The 13,146-nt window shown below is 42.2% G+C and overlaps 2 protein-coding genes across 6 annotated transcripts in view; both read left to right on the top strand.

The window, feature by feature from the left end:
- Positions 1-13,146, top strand: part of LOC110044335 (anosmin-1-like) — a 40,002-nt gene that overhangs the window by 8,160 nt on the left and 18,696 nt on the right. For all 5 annotated transcript variants that reach the window (XM_020749870.2, XM_020749869.2, XM_020749868.2 and 2 more), the window contains 2 exons: positions 12,164-12,239; positions 13,072-13,116. In XM_020749870.2, coding sequence (XP_020605529.1) covers positions 12,164-12,239; positions 13,072-13,116 — 121 coding nt within the window. The remainder of the gene's footprint in view (positions 1-12,163; positions 12,240-13,071; positions 13,117-13,146) is intronic.
- LOC149105258 (uncharacterized) lies at positions 4,668-10,985 on the top strand. The gene has a single exon (XM_089272187.1). It carries the CDS (start codon positions 4,669-4,671, stop codon positions 5,749-5,751), a length of 1,083 nt encoding a protein of 360 aa, XP_089128313.1. The 5' UTR covers position 4,668; the 3' UTR covers positions 5,752-10,985.

Here is a 13,146-nt window from a genome sequence, read left to right as displayed (position 1 = left end):
CAATAACAACAAAAGAAAATGCTGATATTGACAATGATTGCTTGCATGCTGTTCTTGAAACTAAAAATTAGTCTTAATGTTAAGCTTAAAAATACTCAAAATTGCAGCTTTTGTGCTGTAATCCTTTTCAGTGTCTACTAAAACAGTTAGACTACTCACCCTTGTTTCCAATGAGCATTATAGTCAACTCGGTGAGGCCTCATGGACTGTTTACTCATTTGAAACTCAGTGTTGTAGTCTGATTGTTAAAGTGGTACAGTAGATGTCTGTGTAGCAATCAAAATACTTGTTTCCACTTAAGAATTCAAGTTCTAATCAAGTTTGTTTTTTATACCCTCATATATTCTAATGGTAAAATAAACTTTTACAATGTAATGACGATACAAATCAATGGATCTTAAGGACATTTGCACTAATTGTTTCTGCGCATCCTTACTGCGTAAGCAAATTCACACACTACGTCATGCATCGAGCACATGCTAAGTAATAAAATGAACAATGATAGGGCAGATGGCCATTGCTATAGCACTGCCTGGATTTAACAGTATTGGACATTCAGTGACCCCTATTTTTCTTTTGATGGATCATTTTTCTCTACCGATTTTTTACATTTAGTGAGAAAATGAAGAAAATCTATTGATTAGAAGTCTTGGCAAAATGCACCACTGAATTCCATTCTTTCTAGCTTTCTCTTTATCCGTGCGGTGGTTTCAAATGCCTCTTGAAGGGTTAAGTTTTGTGAAAACGTTGGCAGCATTTGGAATTATTTACGCAACAGACCCACTTCTACAAAATATGACTAAGATTGTTTTCCTCTGTTGACTCACCTTTGATATTTTTAACTATAAAACCCTGTAGAAAATGCTGAATTATGTGTCCGGTTTTTCAAAATCAGGGTAGTTTTCCACACACCTTATCTCTGTAACAAATTTGGTAACCCACAATTTCTTTTGCATTTCTGACACAAGTAACTCATTATCTGACTGCAGTAAAAATTAAACTAGTAGTAATCGTAGATTAAAGAGTGTGTTTGAGTTTTGGTAGGTCTGGTATGTAGGCCTGGTATGTAGGTGTGAAATTGGTCTCCCTTCAGCAGGGGCAAAAACAAATGAATTGATTGCAAAACATGTGCATACGAGAGGGTTTGTTCTCATTTATACATGTATTGTGTAATATTATACATAAGTCTGTGTTTTAAACCCAGTCCGTAGTCTGCAGTCCGCAGTCAGCAGTCCGCAGTCCACAGTGTGTGTTTTATACTGACCGTATAAATCGACACCAACCATGTTTGTTCCATGGGTATGCGAGACGATGTGCTTTTACTACCAAAACTAGGACAATTATTTTGTTTACAAACACGACTTTGAATCGCCTTGACTTTGGGGTAACAGCTACAGGGCATTTTCCCTTCCGAAACAATGAAACAGAGGACATGTTCGTGTACCAAAGCAACCCTGTGGGAGTTGAACTCATTTCCTATGTAAACACTTTTGTTGGGTTTACGTTACATAGCTTGCGCACAGAAATCTAGGCCAGCGAAGTGAAACTCATTTCCTCCTTTGATTTACTCAGGAGAAAGCAGCATTGGTTTCGGTCGAAGAGAAGAGGGTACACAACATGCAGCCAAACTACAGCTTTCTGTTCGTACAAAAAGTGGTACACATTTTGTGAAGACATGTCTGCAAGGTTTTTAAATGCCATTAACACTGACTTCGAACTGTAAATAAACAACTTATCTGCCACAGTCTTCAATAAGCTGCCTCAAAAAGTCGTGCACATTTCTTGAAGACATGTCTACAAGATTTTTAAATGCCATTGTAACACTCTTGCTAATTATGCTTACAAGAGGCCCCGCGGGACATCTGATATTTTCACGCGTGCGTGAGGTCAATATGTTAATAAGACTAGTAGTTTAAATTCTGTGGCAACGGTCAAACTAACATCCCTTCGAATTATATTAGAGCTAGTCATTGTCGCTGTTCTTATAATTTCCTTTTCGTGATCATCGTCCACCAGAGGTCAATCATTCATTTCGGGAAAAACTGTAAGTTTGTGTTTTTCGGGGTTTGTCCGTTCAGCCATCTAATGTTGTAAATAATTGTTTATTTTTGTTCTATTTTCAGTCAAACTCGTTGTCGTGAATAAACTTTAATGTGTGTTCCCTTTTTAAAACGATGTTCGGAGACTGATCGAGATTGGCTTCGCGATATGGCGGTAACATTGTTTGAAGCTTTCCTTAATGTTTGAGATGTCTGTGGATTGTGGAGTAAATTCGGCGACTGAAGCAGTGGAAGATGCAACTGGCGGAGTTCGGATGAGACATCCTAATGTCACTATCGATCAATCCCAAGTCACATACGAGCAAAATCGTTGTTTGAAGGCCTCTAGAAGCGCCGCTAAAGGAGTTATTACCCGTAGGCGAAATGAAGTGAGAGAGATGATGTCAGATTTTGGCAACCCATACAACATTGAACAAAAGCTTCCAGAGTGAGATGAAGCGATAACAGGCTTCGAAGCAGCGCACCAAGCGTATCATAATCAACAATATAGGATAGCAGCAGCGGCAAAAAGAGCATCTTTAATGGCCGAAGCCTCCATGCTACGAGAACAGCAAGCCTTACAACAGGAAGAATTACGCCTGCAACAAAGAAAGCAAGAGTTAGCACTTGAGACTGAAATAGCCAAAGCCAAAGCTGAAGAGCGCGCCCTCGCAGAAGCCGAAGCCGGGATTCCAGAGTGTCGGGCGAAAGAAGGCTTTCGAAATTCGGCACCTGCCGTAAAAGTTGAATCCTGTTTAACTAAAGAGCCCAGGGAAGGTCAAGAACTCCCTATAAGGATCACACATCACCCGGTAGCTGAAGTAAATGTTAAAGAATCTCGGCATCGTACATTGAGGACAGGGAATCTCAATATTCCACTTCAAGTGAAGAGGGATTACGTCTATTATTAGATTTGCAACGTCAACTGCAGGAGCAGAATCGTAACATGCTAAATATTGAGCAACAGCAAAACCAGCAAGTGCAACAACTGCTAAAGCAACAACAGCTTCACACTTTAGCTCTAACTTTGCCACAACTTGAAGTTCCCACGTTTACCGGCGATCCTATCGAGTATTGCCGCTTTATTAGAGCCTTTGAGAGCATGATCGTGGCAAAGACCACGAGCTATAGTGCGAGAATGTATTACCTCGTGCAGTACATGGCGGGCGACATTCAGGAGTTGATGCGTAGTTGTCTAGCAATGGATTCAGAGGAAGTGTATCGAGAGGCTCGAAAACTGCTTGCTAAACGGTATGGGCAGCCATACAAGATTGCTTCTGCTTATGTAGAACACGTAACTAATGGACCAGCGATAAAAGCAGAAGATGGGGCAGCATTACAGTCGTTTTCTGCTCTCTTGACAACCTGTAAGAACACATTGAATGAGATCGGATACCTAAGCAAGATTGAGAACCCAGACAGTCTAAAGAAAGTCGTGGCCAGACTTCCTTTCAGCCTATGACAGAAATGGCACAAAAGTTGCAGATGAAATAACGGAGGCAAAGGCAAGGGAGGTGACGATTGCTGACATTGCTGATTTCGTAGAGAAGAAAGCCCGCATACTAACGCACCCGATATTTGGAGACATCATCAGTGAGCCAAAAAGCGAAAGTGTCCTTGACGGAAAAAGACCAGGAAATAGAAGATTCTCCTCATTTGTGGCTGACGTCCATAACCTCGGTAGTAGTACTGACGGTGGCGTGTCAGATGACACCTTGGTGTTAGGACCCAGGGAACCCACTCTCAGCTGTCCATTGTGTAAAGCTGCTCATTGGTTGTCCCAGTGCAAAGACTTCAGAAGGAGAAACGTCAGTAATAGATACCAGATTGCAAGAGAGAAAGAGCTTTGCTACAACTGCTTGATCCCGGGTCATTATGCTGCAGCGTGCCCAAAGTCCAGCTTTTGTAAGGTGGATGGCTGCGAAGACAAGCATTCGACATTCCTGCATCCACCAGCTGTGCATGCTACCAGCGGAACGCAGCCAGATGTTGGAACCCAGAGTGCATATGTTAATGTCGACAAGTTGCAATGTGCCTTTTCTGGGGTCGGAGGTTCAGTGACAGGGCTACCGGTAGTGCCTGTAAAAGTGAGAGCCAAAGGGAGCGACATCACTGTACACACATATGCCTTTCTGGATGGTGGCTCTAACACATCCTTCTGCAGTGAACAGCTAATGAAGCGGCTCGGGGTTAAAGGCATCAACACCACCATATCATTAACAACAATGGAGAGAGTAGTACGAGAAAGTGCAAACTTGTCCAGTTGGAAGTTTTCAGCTTAGAAGAAGACAATTTCATTGAGCTGCCCTTTGTATTTTCTACACCTAGACTTCCAGTAGCCTCAGAGAGTGTCCCTCGCCAGGAAGACGTTGACAGGTGGCCCCATCTGAAGGGGGTAACGGTCGCGGAGATCAATGCCGATGTCGGGCTACTCATAGGCCATGACGTTCCTAAAGCTTTAGAACCAAAAGAATTTAGAGAGAGTCAGAATGGAGGTCCATATGCGGCTAAAACGTTGCTGGGCTGGGCCATCAATGGCCCACTTGGCAGGAACGGAAGCGCTAAACGTACTTCAAACTTTGTTCGAGCGGACACTGCCCTTGATCAACAGTTTCAGAGGTTCTGCAACATGGAGTTCAACGATTCTCTGCTCGACAATGAGAAAGCGATGTCACTTGAGGACAAGAGAGCCCTAAACGTCATGGAATCCACTGCTGTTCTAAACGAAGGCCACTATGAGATCGCGATGCCGTGGAGATACTCTCCACTCTGCCTGCCAAATAACAGAATACTAGCTGTACACCATCTGGAACTGCTACAAAGGAGACTCGTGAAAGATCCAGTCCTCTTCCAGAAATACTCGGCCTTCATAGACAATCTTCTTGACAAAGCATATGCCAGAAAGGTCCCAGATAATCGGCACCACCCAGTCTTTCATCCAAAGAAACCTGGGAAAGTTAGAGTAGTGTTCGACTGTGCAGCGAAGTACAAGGGCGTGTCCCTTAACGATGTGCTGTTGCAAGGCCCAGATATGACCAATACCCTGATTGGTGTTCTGACTCGTTTTCGACAAGAGCGAACTGCTATTATCACCGACATCGAATCTATGTTTTACCAGGTCCGTGTTCGCCCAGATGATTCTGATGTACTGCGTTTCTTGTGGTGGCCCGATAACGATCTCCAAAGACGACCCGAAGAATACCAGATGACAGTTCATCTTTTCGGCGCCGTCTCCTCTCCAAGTTGTGCAAACTTCGCTCTTAGAAAGACAGCCGAGGACAACGTTCAACGATTCGATTTCGAGGTGATCAATACAGTCAGAAGAAACTTTTATGTAGATGACTGCCTGAAATCTGTACCTACTGAGAGTGAAGCTATCTGTCTGACCGCTGACCTCAGAAGACTGCTAGAAAGGGGAGGCTTTAATCTGACTAAATGGGTCTCGAACTCTCGCAAACTTATCGAATCATTACCTGAGTCTGACAGAGCCGGATCATTCAAAGACCTTCCTGATGATCAAATGCCCATTGAGCGTGCTCTTGGTGTCCGTTGGGACGTAGAAGGCGACATATTCTGTTTCAAGATCGAAGTCAACGACAAGCCCCTCCCAAGAAGAGGATTGCTATCTGTCGTTTCCTCAGTGTATGATCCGCTAGGGTTTGCAGTCCCAGTGATACTCCCAGCCAAAGTGATATTGCAAGATTTATGCTGAAAGAGATTGGAGTGGGATGACCCAATCCCCACCGAGGAAAAGGAACGTTGGCTTAAATGGTTGAAAGATCTGCCCAAGCTCGAACGCTTCTCAGTTGATTGCTGCTTTAAGCCACAGAACTTCGGGAGAACTGCATCGCTGCAACTACACCACTTCTCAGACGCTTCGCAACAAGGCTACGGTGCAGTCTCTTATCTCAGATCTATGGATGACAAGGGTACAATTCACTGTTCATTTGTGATGGGAAGGGCGCATACTGCTCCGCTGAAGTCCATAACGATACCAAGGCTAGAATTGTGAGCAGCTGTTCTTGCATCAAGGCTGGACAAAATTATTAGACGAGAGATTGACCTTCCAATACACGAGTCCGTGTTTTGGACAGACAGTACTTGTGTGATGAACTACATAAGAAGCAATGACAAGCGATTTCACACCTTCGTTGCTAACAGAGTGGCGATCATACATGATGGATCTTCCCTGTCTCAGTGGAGGTATGTGAACACCGAAGCGAACCCGGCAGATGACGCCTCAAGAGGTCTGGCAATAGACTCGCTCATTAAGAAGAATCGTTGGATACACGGTCCCGATTTCCTTTGGCAAAAGGAGTCAAGGTGGCCTACACAGCCGGCTACCGTCCGAGAAATACCTGACGACGACCCTGAGATCAAGAGGGAAACTCGCACGTTTTCTGCTGTATCGGACTCTGGAACAAATAGTATAAACAAATTGCTCGAGAGATTCTCATCATGGTCTCGACTCAAGAAGATTATGGCCTGGATCCTGCGCTATCGGGACGGACTGAGAGCATCGTGCGAGAGGCGTAAAAGGGGGTCGACGTTAGCACTGAAATCCACCGTTGGCAGGGAGTGAGTCTATCAATGTGGATGAGATTAACAGAGCAGAGAAAGAAGTTCTAAAATTCGTTCAACGTCGATGCTTTGAAAAAGAAATGTCCCGTCTCGAACAGAAAGGAGCAGGCAATAGCTCAAAGTGCTGCAAAGAGCAGGAATCACTGGTTAAGAAAACGAGTGCGATTTACAAGCTTGCACCAATGAAAATTGATGGTTTACTGTATGTCGGAGGACGTTTGACGCAAGCTTCCATACCAAATGCCGCCAAGCACCAACTAATCCTGCCCAAGAAACATCACGTCGATTTGATCGTGTGCCACTATCATCTAAAGTCGGGTCATTCAGGCCTGGAACATGTGCTGTCCTTGATTCGTGAAAGGTTTTGGATCCTTATAGCGAGAACTGCTGTGAAGAGGGTGCTACGTGGCTGCTTCGACTGCAAAAGGAGGCAAGCGCCATTAGGGGAGCAGCAAATGGCAGATCTGCCTACAGACCGCGTGACACCTGAGAAACCGCCTTTCACGTTTGTAGGAGTCGACTGTTTTGGCCCGTTCGTTGTGCGGAGAGGAAGAAGCCTTGTGAAAAGATATGGGGTCTTGTTCACCTGTTTGTCCGTAAGAGCCATACATTAGGAGGTCGCCCACAGTCTTGATACAGACTCCTTTATCAACGCAATGCGACGGTTCATTGCTCGAAGGGGACAACCCAAAGAAGTGAGATCAGACAATGGTGGAAACTTTGTTCGTGGGGAAAGGGAATTGCGTGAAGCGATCGAGGGCTGGAACCAAGACAAGATTGGCGAATTTCTGCTACAACAGAATGTTACATGGACGTTGAACCCCCCAGGAGGTTCTCACCATGGTGGAATTTGGGAACGTTGCATTAGGACGGTGAGAAAGGTTATGGGCGCTTTGACAAAGGAGCAGATCCTTGATGATGAAGGCTTGGCAACATTGTTGTGTGAAGTGGAGTCTATTGTGAATGGTAGACCGGTGACTTAAGTCTCAGACGACCCGAGAGATACGGAGGCCCTAACACCAAATCATCTGCTGTTACTTCGCTCAGGACCTTCGGCACCACCTGGCCTCTTCTCCAAAGATGAAATTTACTCTCGCAGACGCTGGCGGCAGGTTCAATACCTAGCAGACATATTTTGGCATAGGTGGATCAAGGAATACCTCCATTCCCTGCAAGAGAGACAAAAATGGAATAGACCTAGGAGGAATTTTGCTGTTGACGACATTGTCTTAGTAGCTGATCTGAGCTACCCACGAAGCTGCTGGCCGATTGGTCAAATCTTGGATGTTCATAGGAACACCCAAGATGGCTATGTGCAAAGAGTAACGGTGCAGACCAAAGGATCGATCCTACAACGACCAATCAACAAAATTGTCTTGCTTGAATCCGCTGATTAGGTGTTGGATCATCTCCAGTCATAGTATGGCGGAATTGTTTGGGACTCAGTGTGCAAATCACAAAGCGAACGGGCTATGACGTTGGAGTTCCTGTGGATTTCCGCGATAAAGAACCTTACCGAAATCAGATGGGAATCCCCTTCTTTGAACGCTACCTAAGAACTGAACTTATTATTCTTCACTTAGTAGTATCGTTTGAACTATAAAATAGGTTTTGTTCTTTCGATTAGTTTACTATCACACGAGCTGCGAATGTTACACTATTGTTTGGTAAATGCTATAGAATGTCGCATTTAGGGGCGGGAATGTAACACTCTTGCTAATTATGCTTACAAGAGGCCCCGCGGGACATCTGATATTTTCGCGCGGCGCGTGAGGTCAATATGTTAATAAGACTAGTAGTTTAAATTCTGTGGCAACGGTCAAACTAACATCCCTTTGAATTATATTAGAGCTAGTCATTGTCGCTGTTCTTATAATTTCCTTTTCGCGATCATCGTCCACCAGAGGTCAATCATTCATTTCAGGAAAAAGCTGTAAGTTCGGGGTTTGTCCGTTCAGCCATCTAATGTTGTAAATAATTGTTTATTTTTGTTCTATTTTCAGTCAAACTCATTGTCGTGAATAAACTTTAACGTGTGTTCCCTTTTTAAAACGATGTTTGGAGACCGATTGAGATTGGCTTCGCGATATGGCGGTAACAGCCATTAACACTGACTTTGAACTTTAAGTAAACAACTTCAGTATCTGCTACAGTCCACAATAAGCTTCCTCGACACTCGAAAGTCTGCAATAGTGCACAACACTCAAAAGAAAGCACATGGACAAACATGGACATGACATCATTCGCCCCTGAACAATTTTTTTTTGTCATTATGGGATTAGAACTGTGTTCTATCAAATGCAAAAACAAATCTATCGGCTGGAAAATTTGCGTTCAAACGTCCTTAAGGTATCATGGTAGGTGGATTGACAGTATTTGGAAATCGCGCTCTTACGCCAGCGCTTTGAAGGAAAACCCCATCAACCTATACATTTTCTGAAAGCTTAATAGTTATAGAATACAATCATATCTTTGAAATTTTCTAAAAAGTTATTGTCGCAGTGATATTAAAATAAATACCCAGGAACACTGCTTTGCTTAAACTGGTTCGCTTCCGCGCGTGAGTTATCGGAGCGGCGCGATTTACATCGGAAATGTTTTCTCACACGTCACCCTCAAAAATCATGTCTACGATTTTTCAGATGTGGTTTGGTTTTTCTTCTACACCCTCCTAAACTTTGATATTTTTAATGCGGACATTTCCTTCTACAAAAGAGGCCATAACTTTGAAACGGAAGCAAAATTAAACAAAGCCCGGCACGATTTTTCGAAGGAGGTATCCTAGAACATACCTGCCGATTTTTAGCCAATTCCATCGGAAGACACGCGTAAACGAACTAGAAATGTTCTTCCTTATATGCAGTTTTATTTTATCGAGAACAAGATCTGTTAGATCTTATAACCGCGCTTTTAAAATTTAACTGTTTGCTTAGCACTACTGTCGTAATGCAGTGCACACTCCAAAGCAGTCATTGATGATTCTTTTCTTACTGTAGACATCACATCACTTGATCAACACAAACTGTATTATTGCACCATCAGTGGTAGCCGTTGACAAATCTCCGATGACGTAATGGTCTTAATCTAGAACTTTCTTCGGGATATGTATGGGCATAAACGATATGAACGACACGATAATAACACTATTAACAACAGCTTTCTTTCTTAAAAGTCATGATTAAATTTAATTGGTGTTTTCCACGAGTAAAGGGCTAGCAAAGTAGTCACATAAGTCATATTAAAAAAAACCCTATCCCGACCGATGTATTGATTTTGGTCACTCCAGTGACCACAGATTGAAAACGTGACAGAAAATTGGCATTACTTTCGATTCTCACCAAATGTGGAAAGTGGAATGATCTCATCATTAGCCAATTACAGGCCATTTTTCAGCTCTTTTCATCATATCCCCCCCTTGGGAGAATTTTGTCAAGTTAGTTAATTTAGTATGCAAGCCACCGTAATGGTGGTCATCGTCGATGAAATGTTTATTTGCTCAAAATTGGGGCAAAGTCTTTCGGAGATGGAAGTCAGGACATTTGTAAGGATACAGAAAGTAATTTGGGACCGGTTGCTGGCGTCTAAGGCTGAATTTATCCAGAAGTAAGCTGTATTTTCGTTTTCGTGCCGAAAGCCATGCGATGAAATATTATCGGCTTGTTCTGCTGTCTTGTTCTGTTTTTCTCTTGGTCTTTTCTGTAGCCCGTCGAGGCCAGTCTTTCGTCTAAATCAGTTGAAAAAAGTTCGAAAAAGATGCTCCCATTCAAGTTTAAGCTCTCAGGCGATAATTCTGGAGTTTTTTTGGCCGAAACGTCGGCTTTGTTATGTTCATTTTTTTCGGTTGCTATGGGCAACCGTGACTTCCTTTGTTAAGTCAAGTCTGGGGAGTGAGGTCACAAAAAATTCTAATTAATTCTGGTTTTGTTCGATTTCGCTGAAATTTTAACACGATAAAGCTGGATTGTTAAGGAATAGATTTCCCGTCTGCCGATGTGTGGTAGCTATTAACGCTGAAGTGTTATATCGCTTCGAAGTCAGGGTTTTGAAGAGATTTTTTTGCAACGTGTGGGTTTGGCGTGATTTTGTAATCGGAGGTTTTTGTTGACCCCGAAGGAAAAAATATCCGGAAAAGGTCATTTCATCGACAATTCAAACAAATATAAATATGTATATGTTCCGAGCTAAATTTCTGGTGAAAAAATATAATTTTTGACGAGCGCTGGGTTTTTAATTTTTTCCCACGAAAGTCAGTATCGGAGATGAGATTTATTAATGTTTCAACAGCTTTTGGTGAGTAAACATCATAGGTTGCGTGACTCAAAATTTGGCGGTCTGGTCGCTGACAAATCTACGAAAAAAAAAGAAGCACGGGTAAACCATGAACTGCGCTCGGCCCATGGCCGCGTGGTTAAAAACACGAAAAACCTTTTATGAGATTTGTATGAATAGGTGTTAAAAATCCCCTCCGTACTGACAGATGTCGGCATGGGTCAGTTTACCACAACAATGGGTTATGACAACTTAAAATAAACAGATGACTAATGTTCTGGCACAGAAACCCGCGTCGCAGTGAAGTCGTCCAAGAAGGGACAAACTACAAGTTAAACTGCCATGATCTTTTACTTAAAAGATTTCGTCGACAGCATTGGTATTATGTTGCTTAAGTTTAGGCTCCTTCGTTCTCCAGACATTTTTTGAAACCATGCCTCGTGAAGCCAAAAAGCATGAAAAAGAGGAAATCTCGAGGTCTACATTGTCAACATCTACATCTACGCTTGACTCTCTTGTTGTGGAAGTTTCGGAATCATGTCCGTTCTAGAACAATTTCGTGCGACTAGCACTTGTTGTTGTCCTTTAGCTTCATTGGCGGGACTAGTGTCCTTGAGTTCCTTCAACCATTCTTCTTGGTTACAGTGTGACCCACGGTCACTCAGAGCCAAAGATCTAGTTCGATGCTGAACCTGTGGGTTCCACCAGATGTTTGCCTCTTCGGCGGTCTCTTCGAAGACGAAAATGGCCAAGAATTTTTCATCCTGACATAAAGAAAATTTGACAAGAACGAAAGCCAACTTGAGATTAAACAACCAGATCAAGAACAGTTCATGTGCAGAAATGAAATATCACACCGCAATTCGTGTTACTTGTTACAACTGGCGGTGAATTTTAATTAGAGGTGTCAACGCGCTGTAAGGGGTTAATAATATTCAAAAATTGTTTTTTTGCTTTAACTTAAAAAGTAAAAAAGCTCTTTCCCCCGTTCTTTTTGCAAAATATTTATCTCAGTCTTCTTAATTTGAACAGCCAAAAAAAGGGTTTTCGCATTTTTCATAAAAATCCACCTGCCATGATACCTTAAGGAAGACTTGGAACAAATTGAGTTTGACCTTTAAACCAGTCAAAATCATCAGCAGCTTATAGATACTAACATCTATAAATTACCCAGTTGATCAGGATATTGATCCTTCCTAATAACTGTAATGTTTATAAGTTATCTCTGTGATATCTTTCTCATCATTGTTTTATGAACAATATTATGCTTTCAGGGATCAGGTGCACATGTGAAAAGAAGAAATATTTGCAAAGATTCATGCAAATTTATGAAACATTTGCATTTGGAAGGTAAGTTCAGGCTATTATGTAGCTGTTACACAAGTTATAGTCACTAATTTCCAAGACAGAGAGGAATGCAAATCTATAGTAAATTATTGACCAAGGGTGGGGGCAATACTGAATAGTTAGGGTGCTTAAGCAATGATAAAAGTGACACCGTGGACGCCGCCTAGTACGCCGTCTAGTAAAGTTCATTAGTATTTTACCCTTAAATTTTGCAATTGTCAAATTTTGCAATTGGTTCAGTACCTAACTAGATCAGTCTAAAACCTGCTCAAACTAATATGCAATGAGGGTGATCAATTTCTAATGGCTCTTATTTAATTTATTGTTTGGTGAAGTTCTCATTGCTGTTGCAGAGGTAGTTGTATAATAAAGCTGTAATTGCTTCTGGCTGAGCACCTAACCAATAGAAACCATTCCCCTCTGATGAAAATGATTGCACGGACTGATCACACATTGGGTGTGCAAATGAAATGTCATAGATCAAGCCATAAAATCATGCGAGCCATTCCGGTTAGCCTGAATAACAAGCTAGTAAATACTTATGTAACCAAATAGTATGTGGAAATCCTCATTAGCTATTAGAGTGCGCAATTCTTCGTTTGCACTGGACATCATCATTTTTTTAAAATCCAAAACTAAAGAGCAATGTCTAATACGACATAAATATGTGTGCGTGTCAGCAGAGTATGATCATCTGACAGCCCCTTTTCACCTTTTGATAATTAAAATACCACAGTCTAAGATATTTATGTTAAGCAGTAACTCATTCTATTTGAAAACTTTTACTCTACGATAAATTTATGAAAACTATTTTGTCTTAAATGTATGTGTACAGATCATGGTAATTCCTCTTGCCCAACTGGAGTAGCAGAGAGTAAATGTAAGTTTTTACTGTAAGTTTATTTTGCAT

Source organism: Orbicella faveolata, unplaced genomic scaffold (assembly GCF_042242905.1).
Source record: "Orbicella faveolata isolate gen_17 unplaced genomic scaffold, um_ofav_v1 contig_34, whole genome shotgun sequence".
Taxonomy (NCBI): domain Eukaryota; kingdom Metazoa; phylum Cnidaria; class Anthozoa; order Scleractinia; family Merulinidae; genus Orbicella; species Orbicella faveolata.
This window is presented reverse-complemented; position numbering and strand designations above follow the sequence as displayed.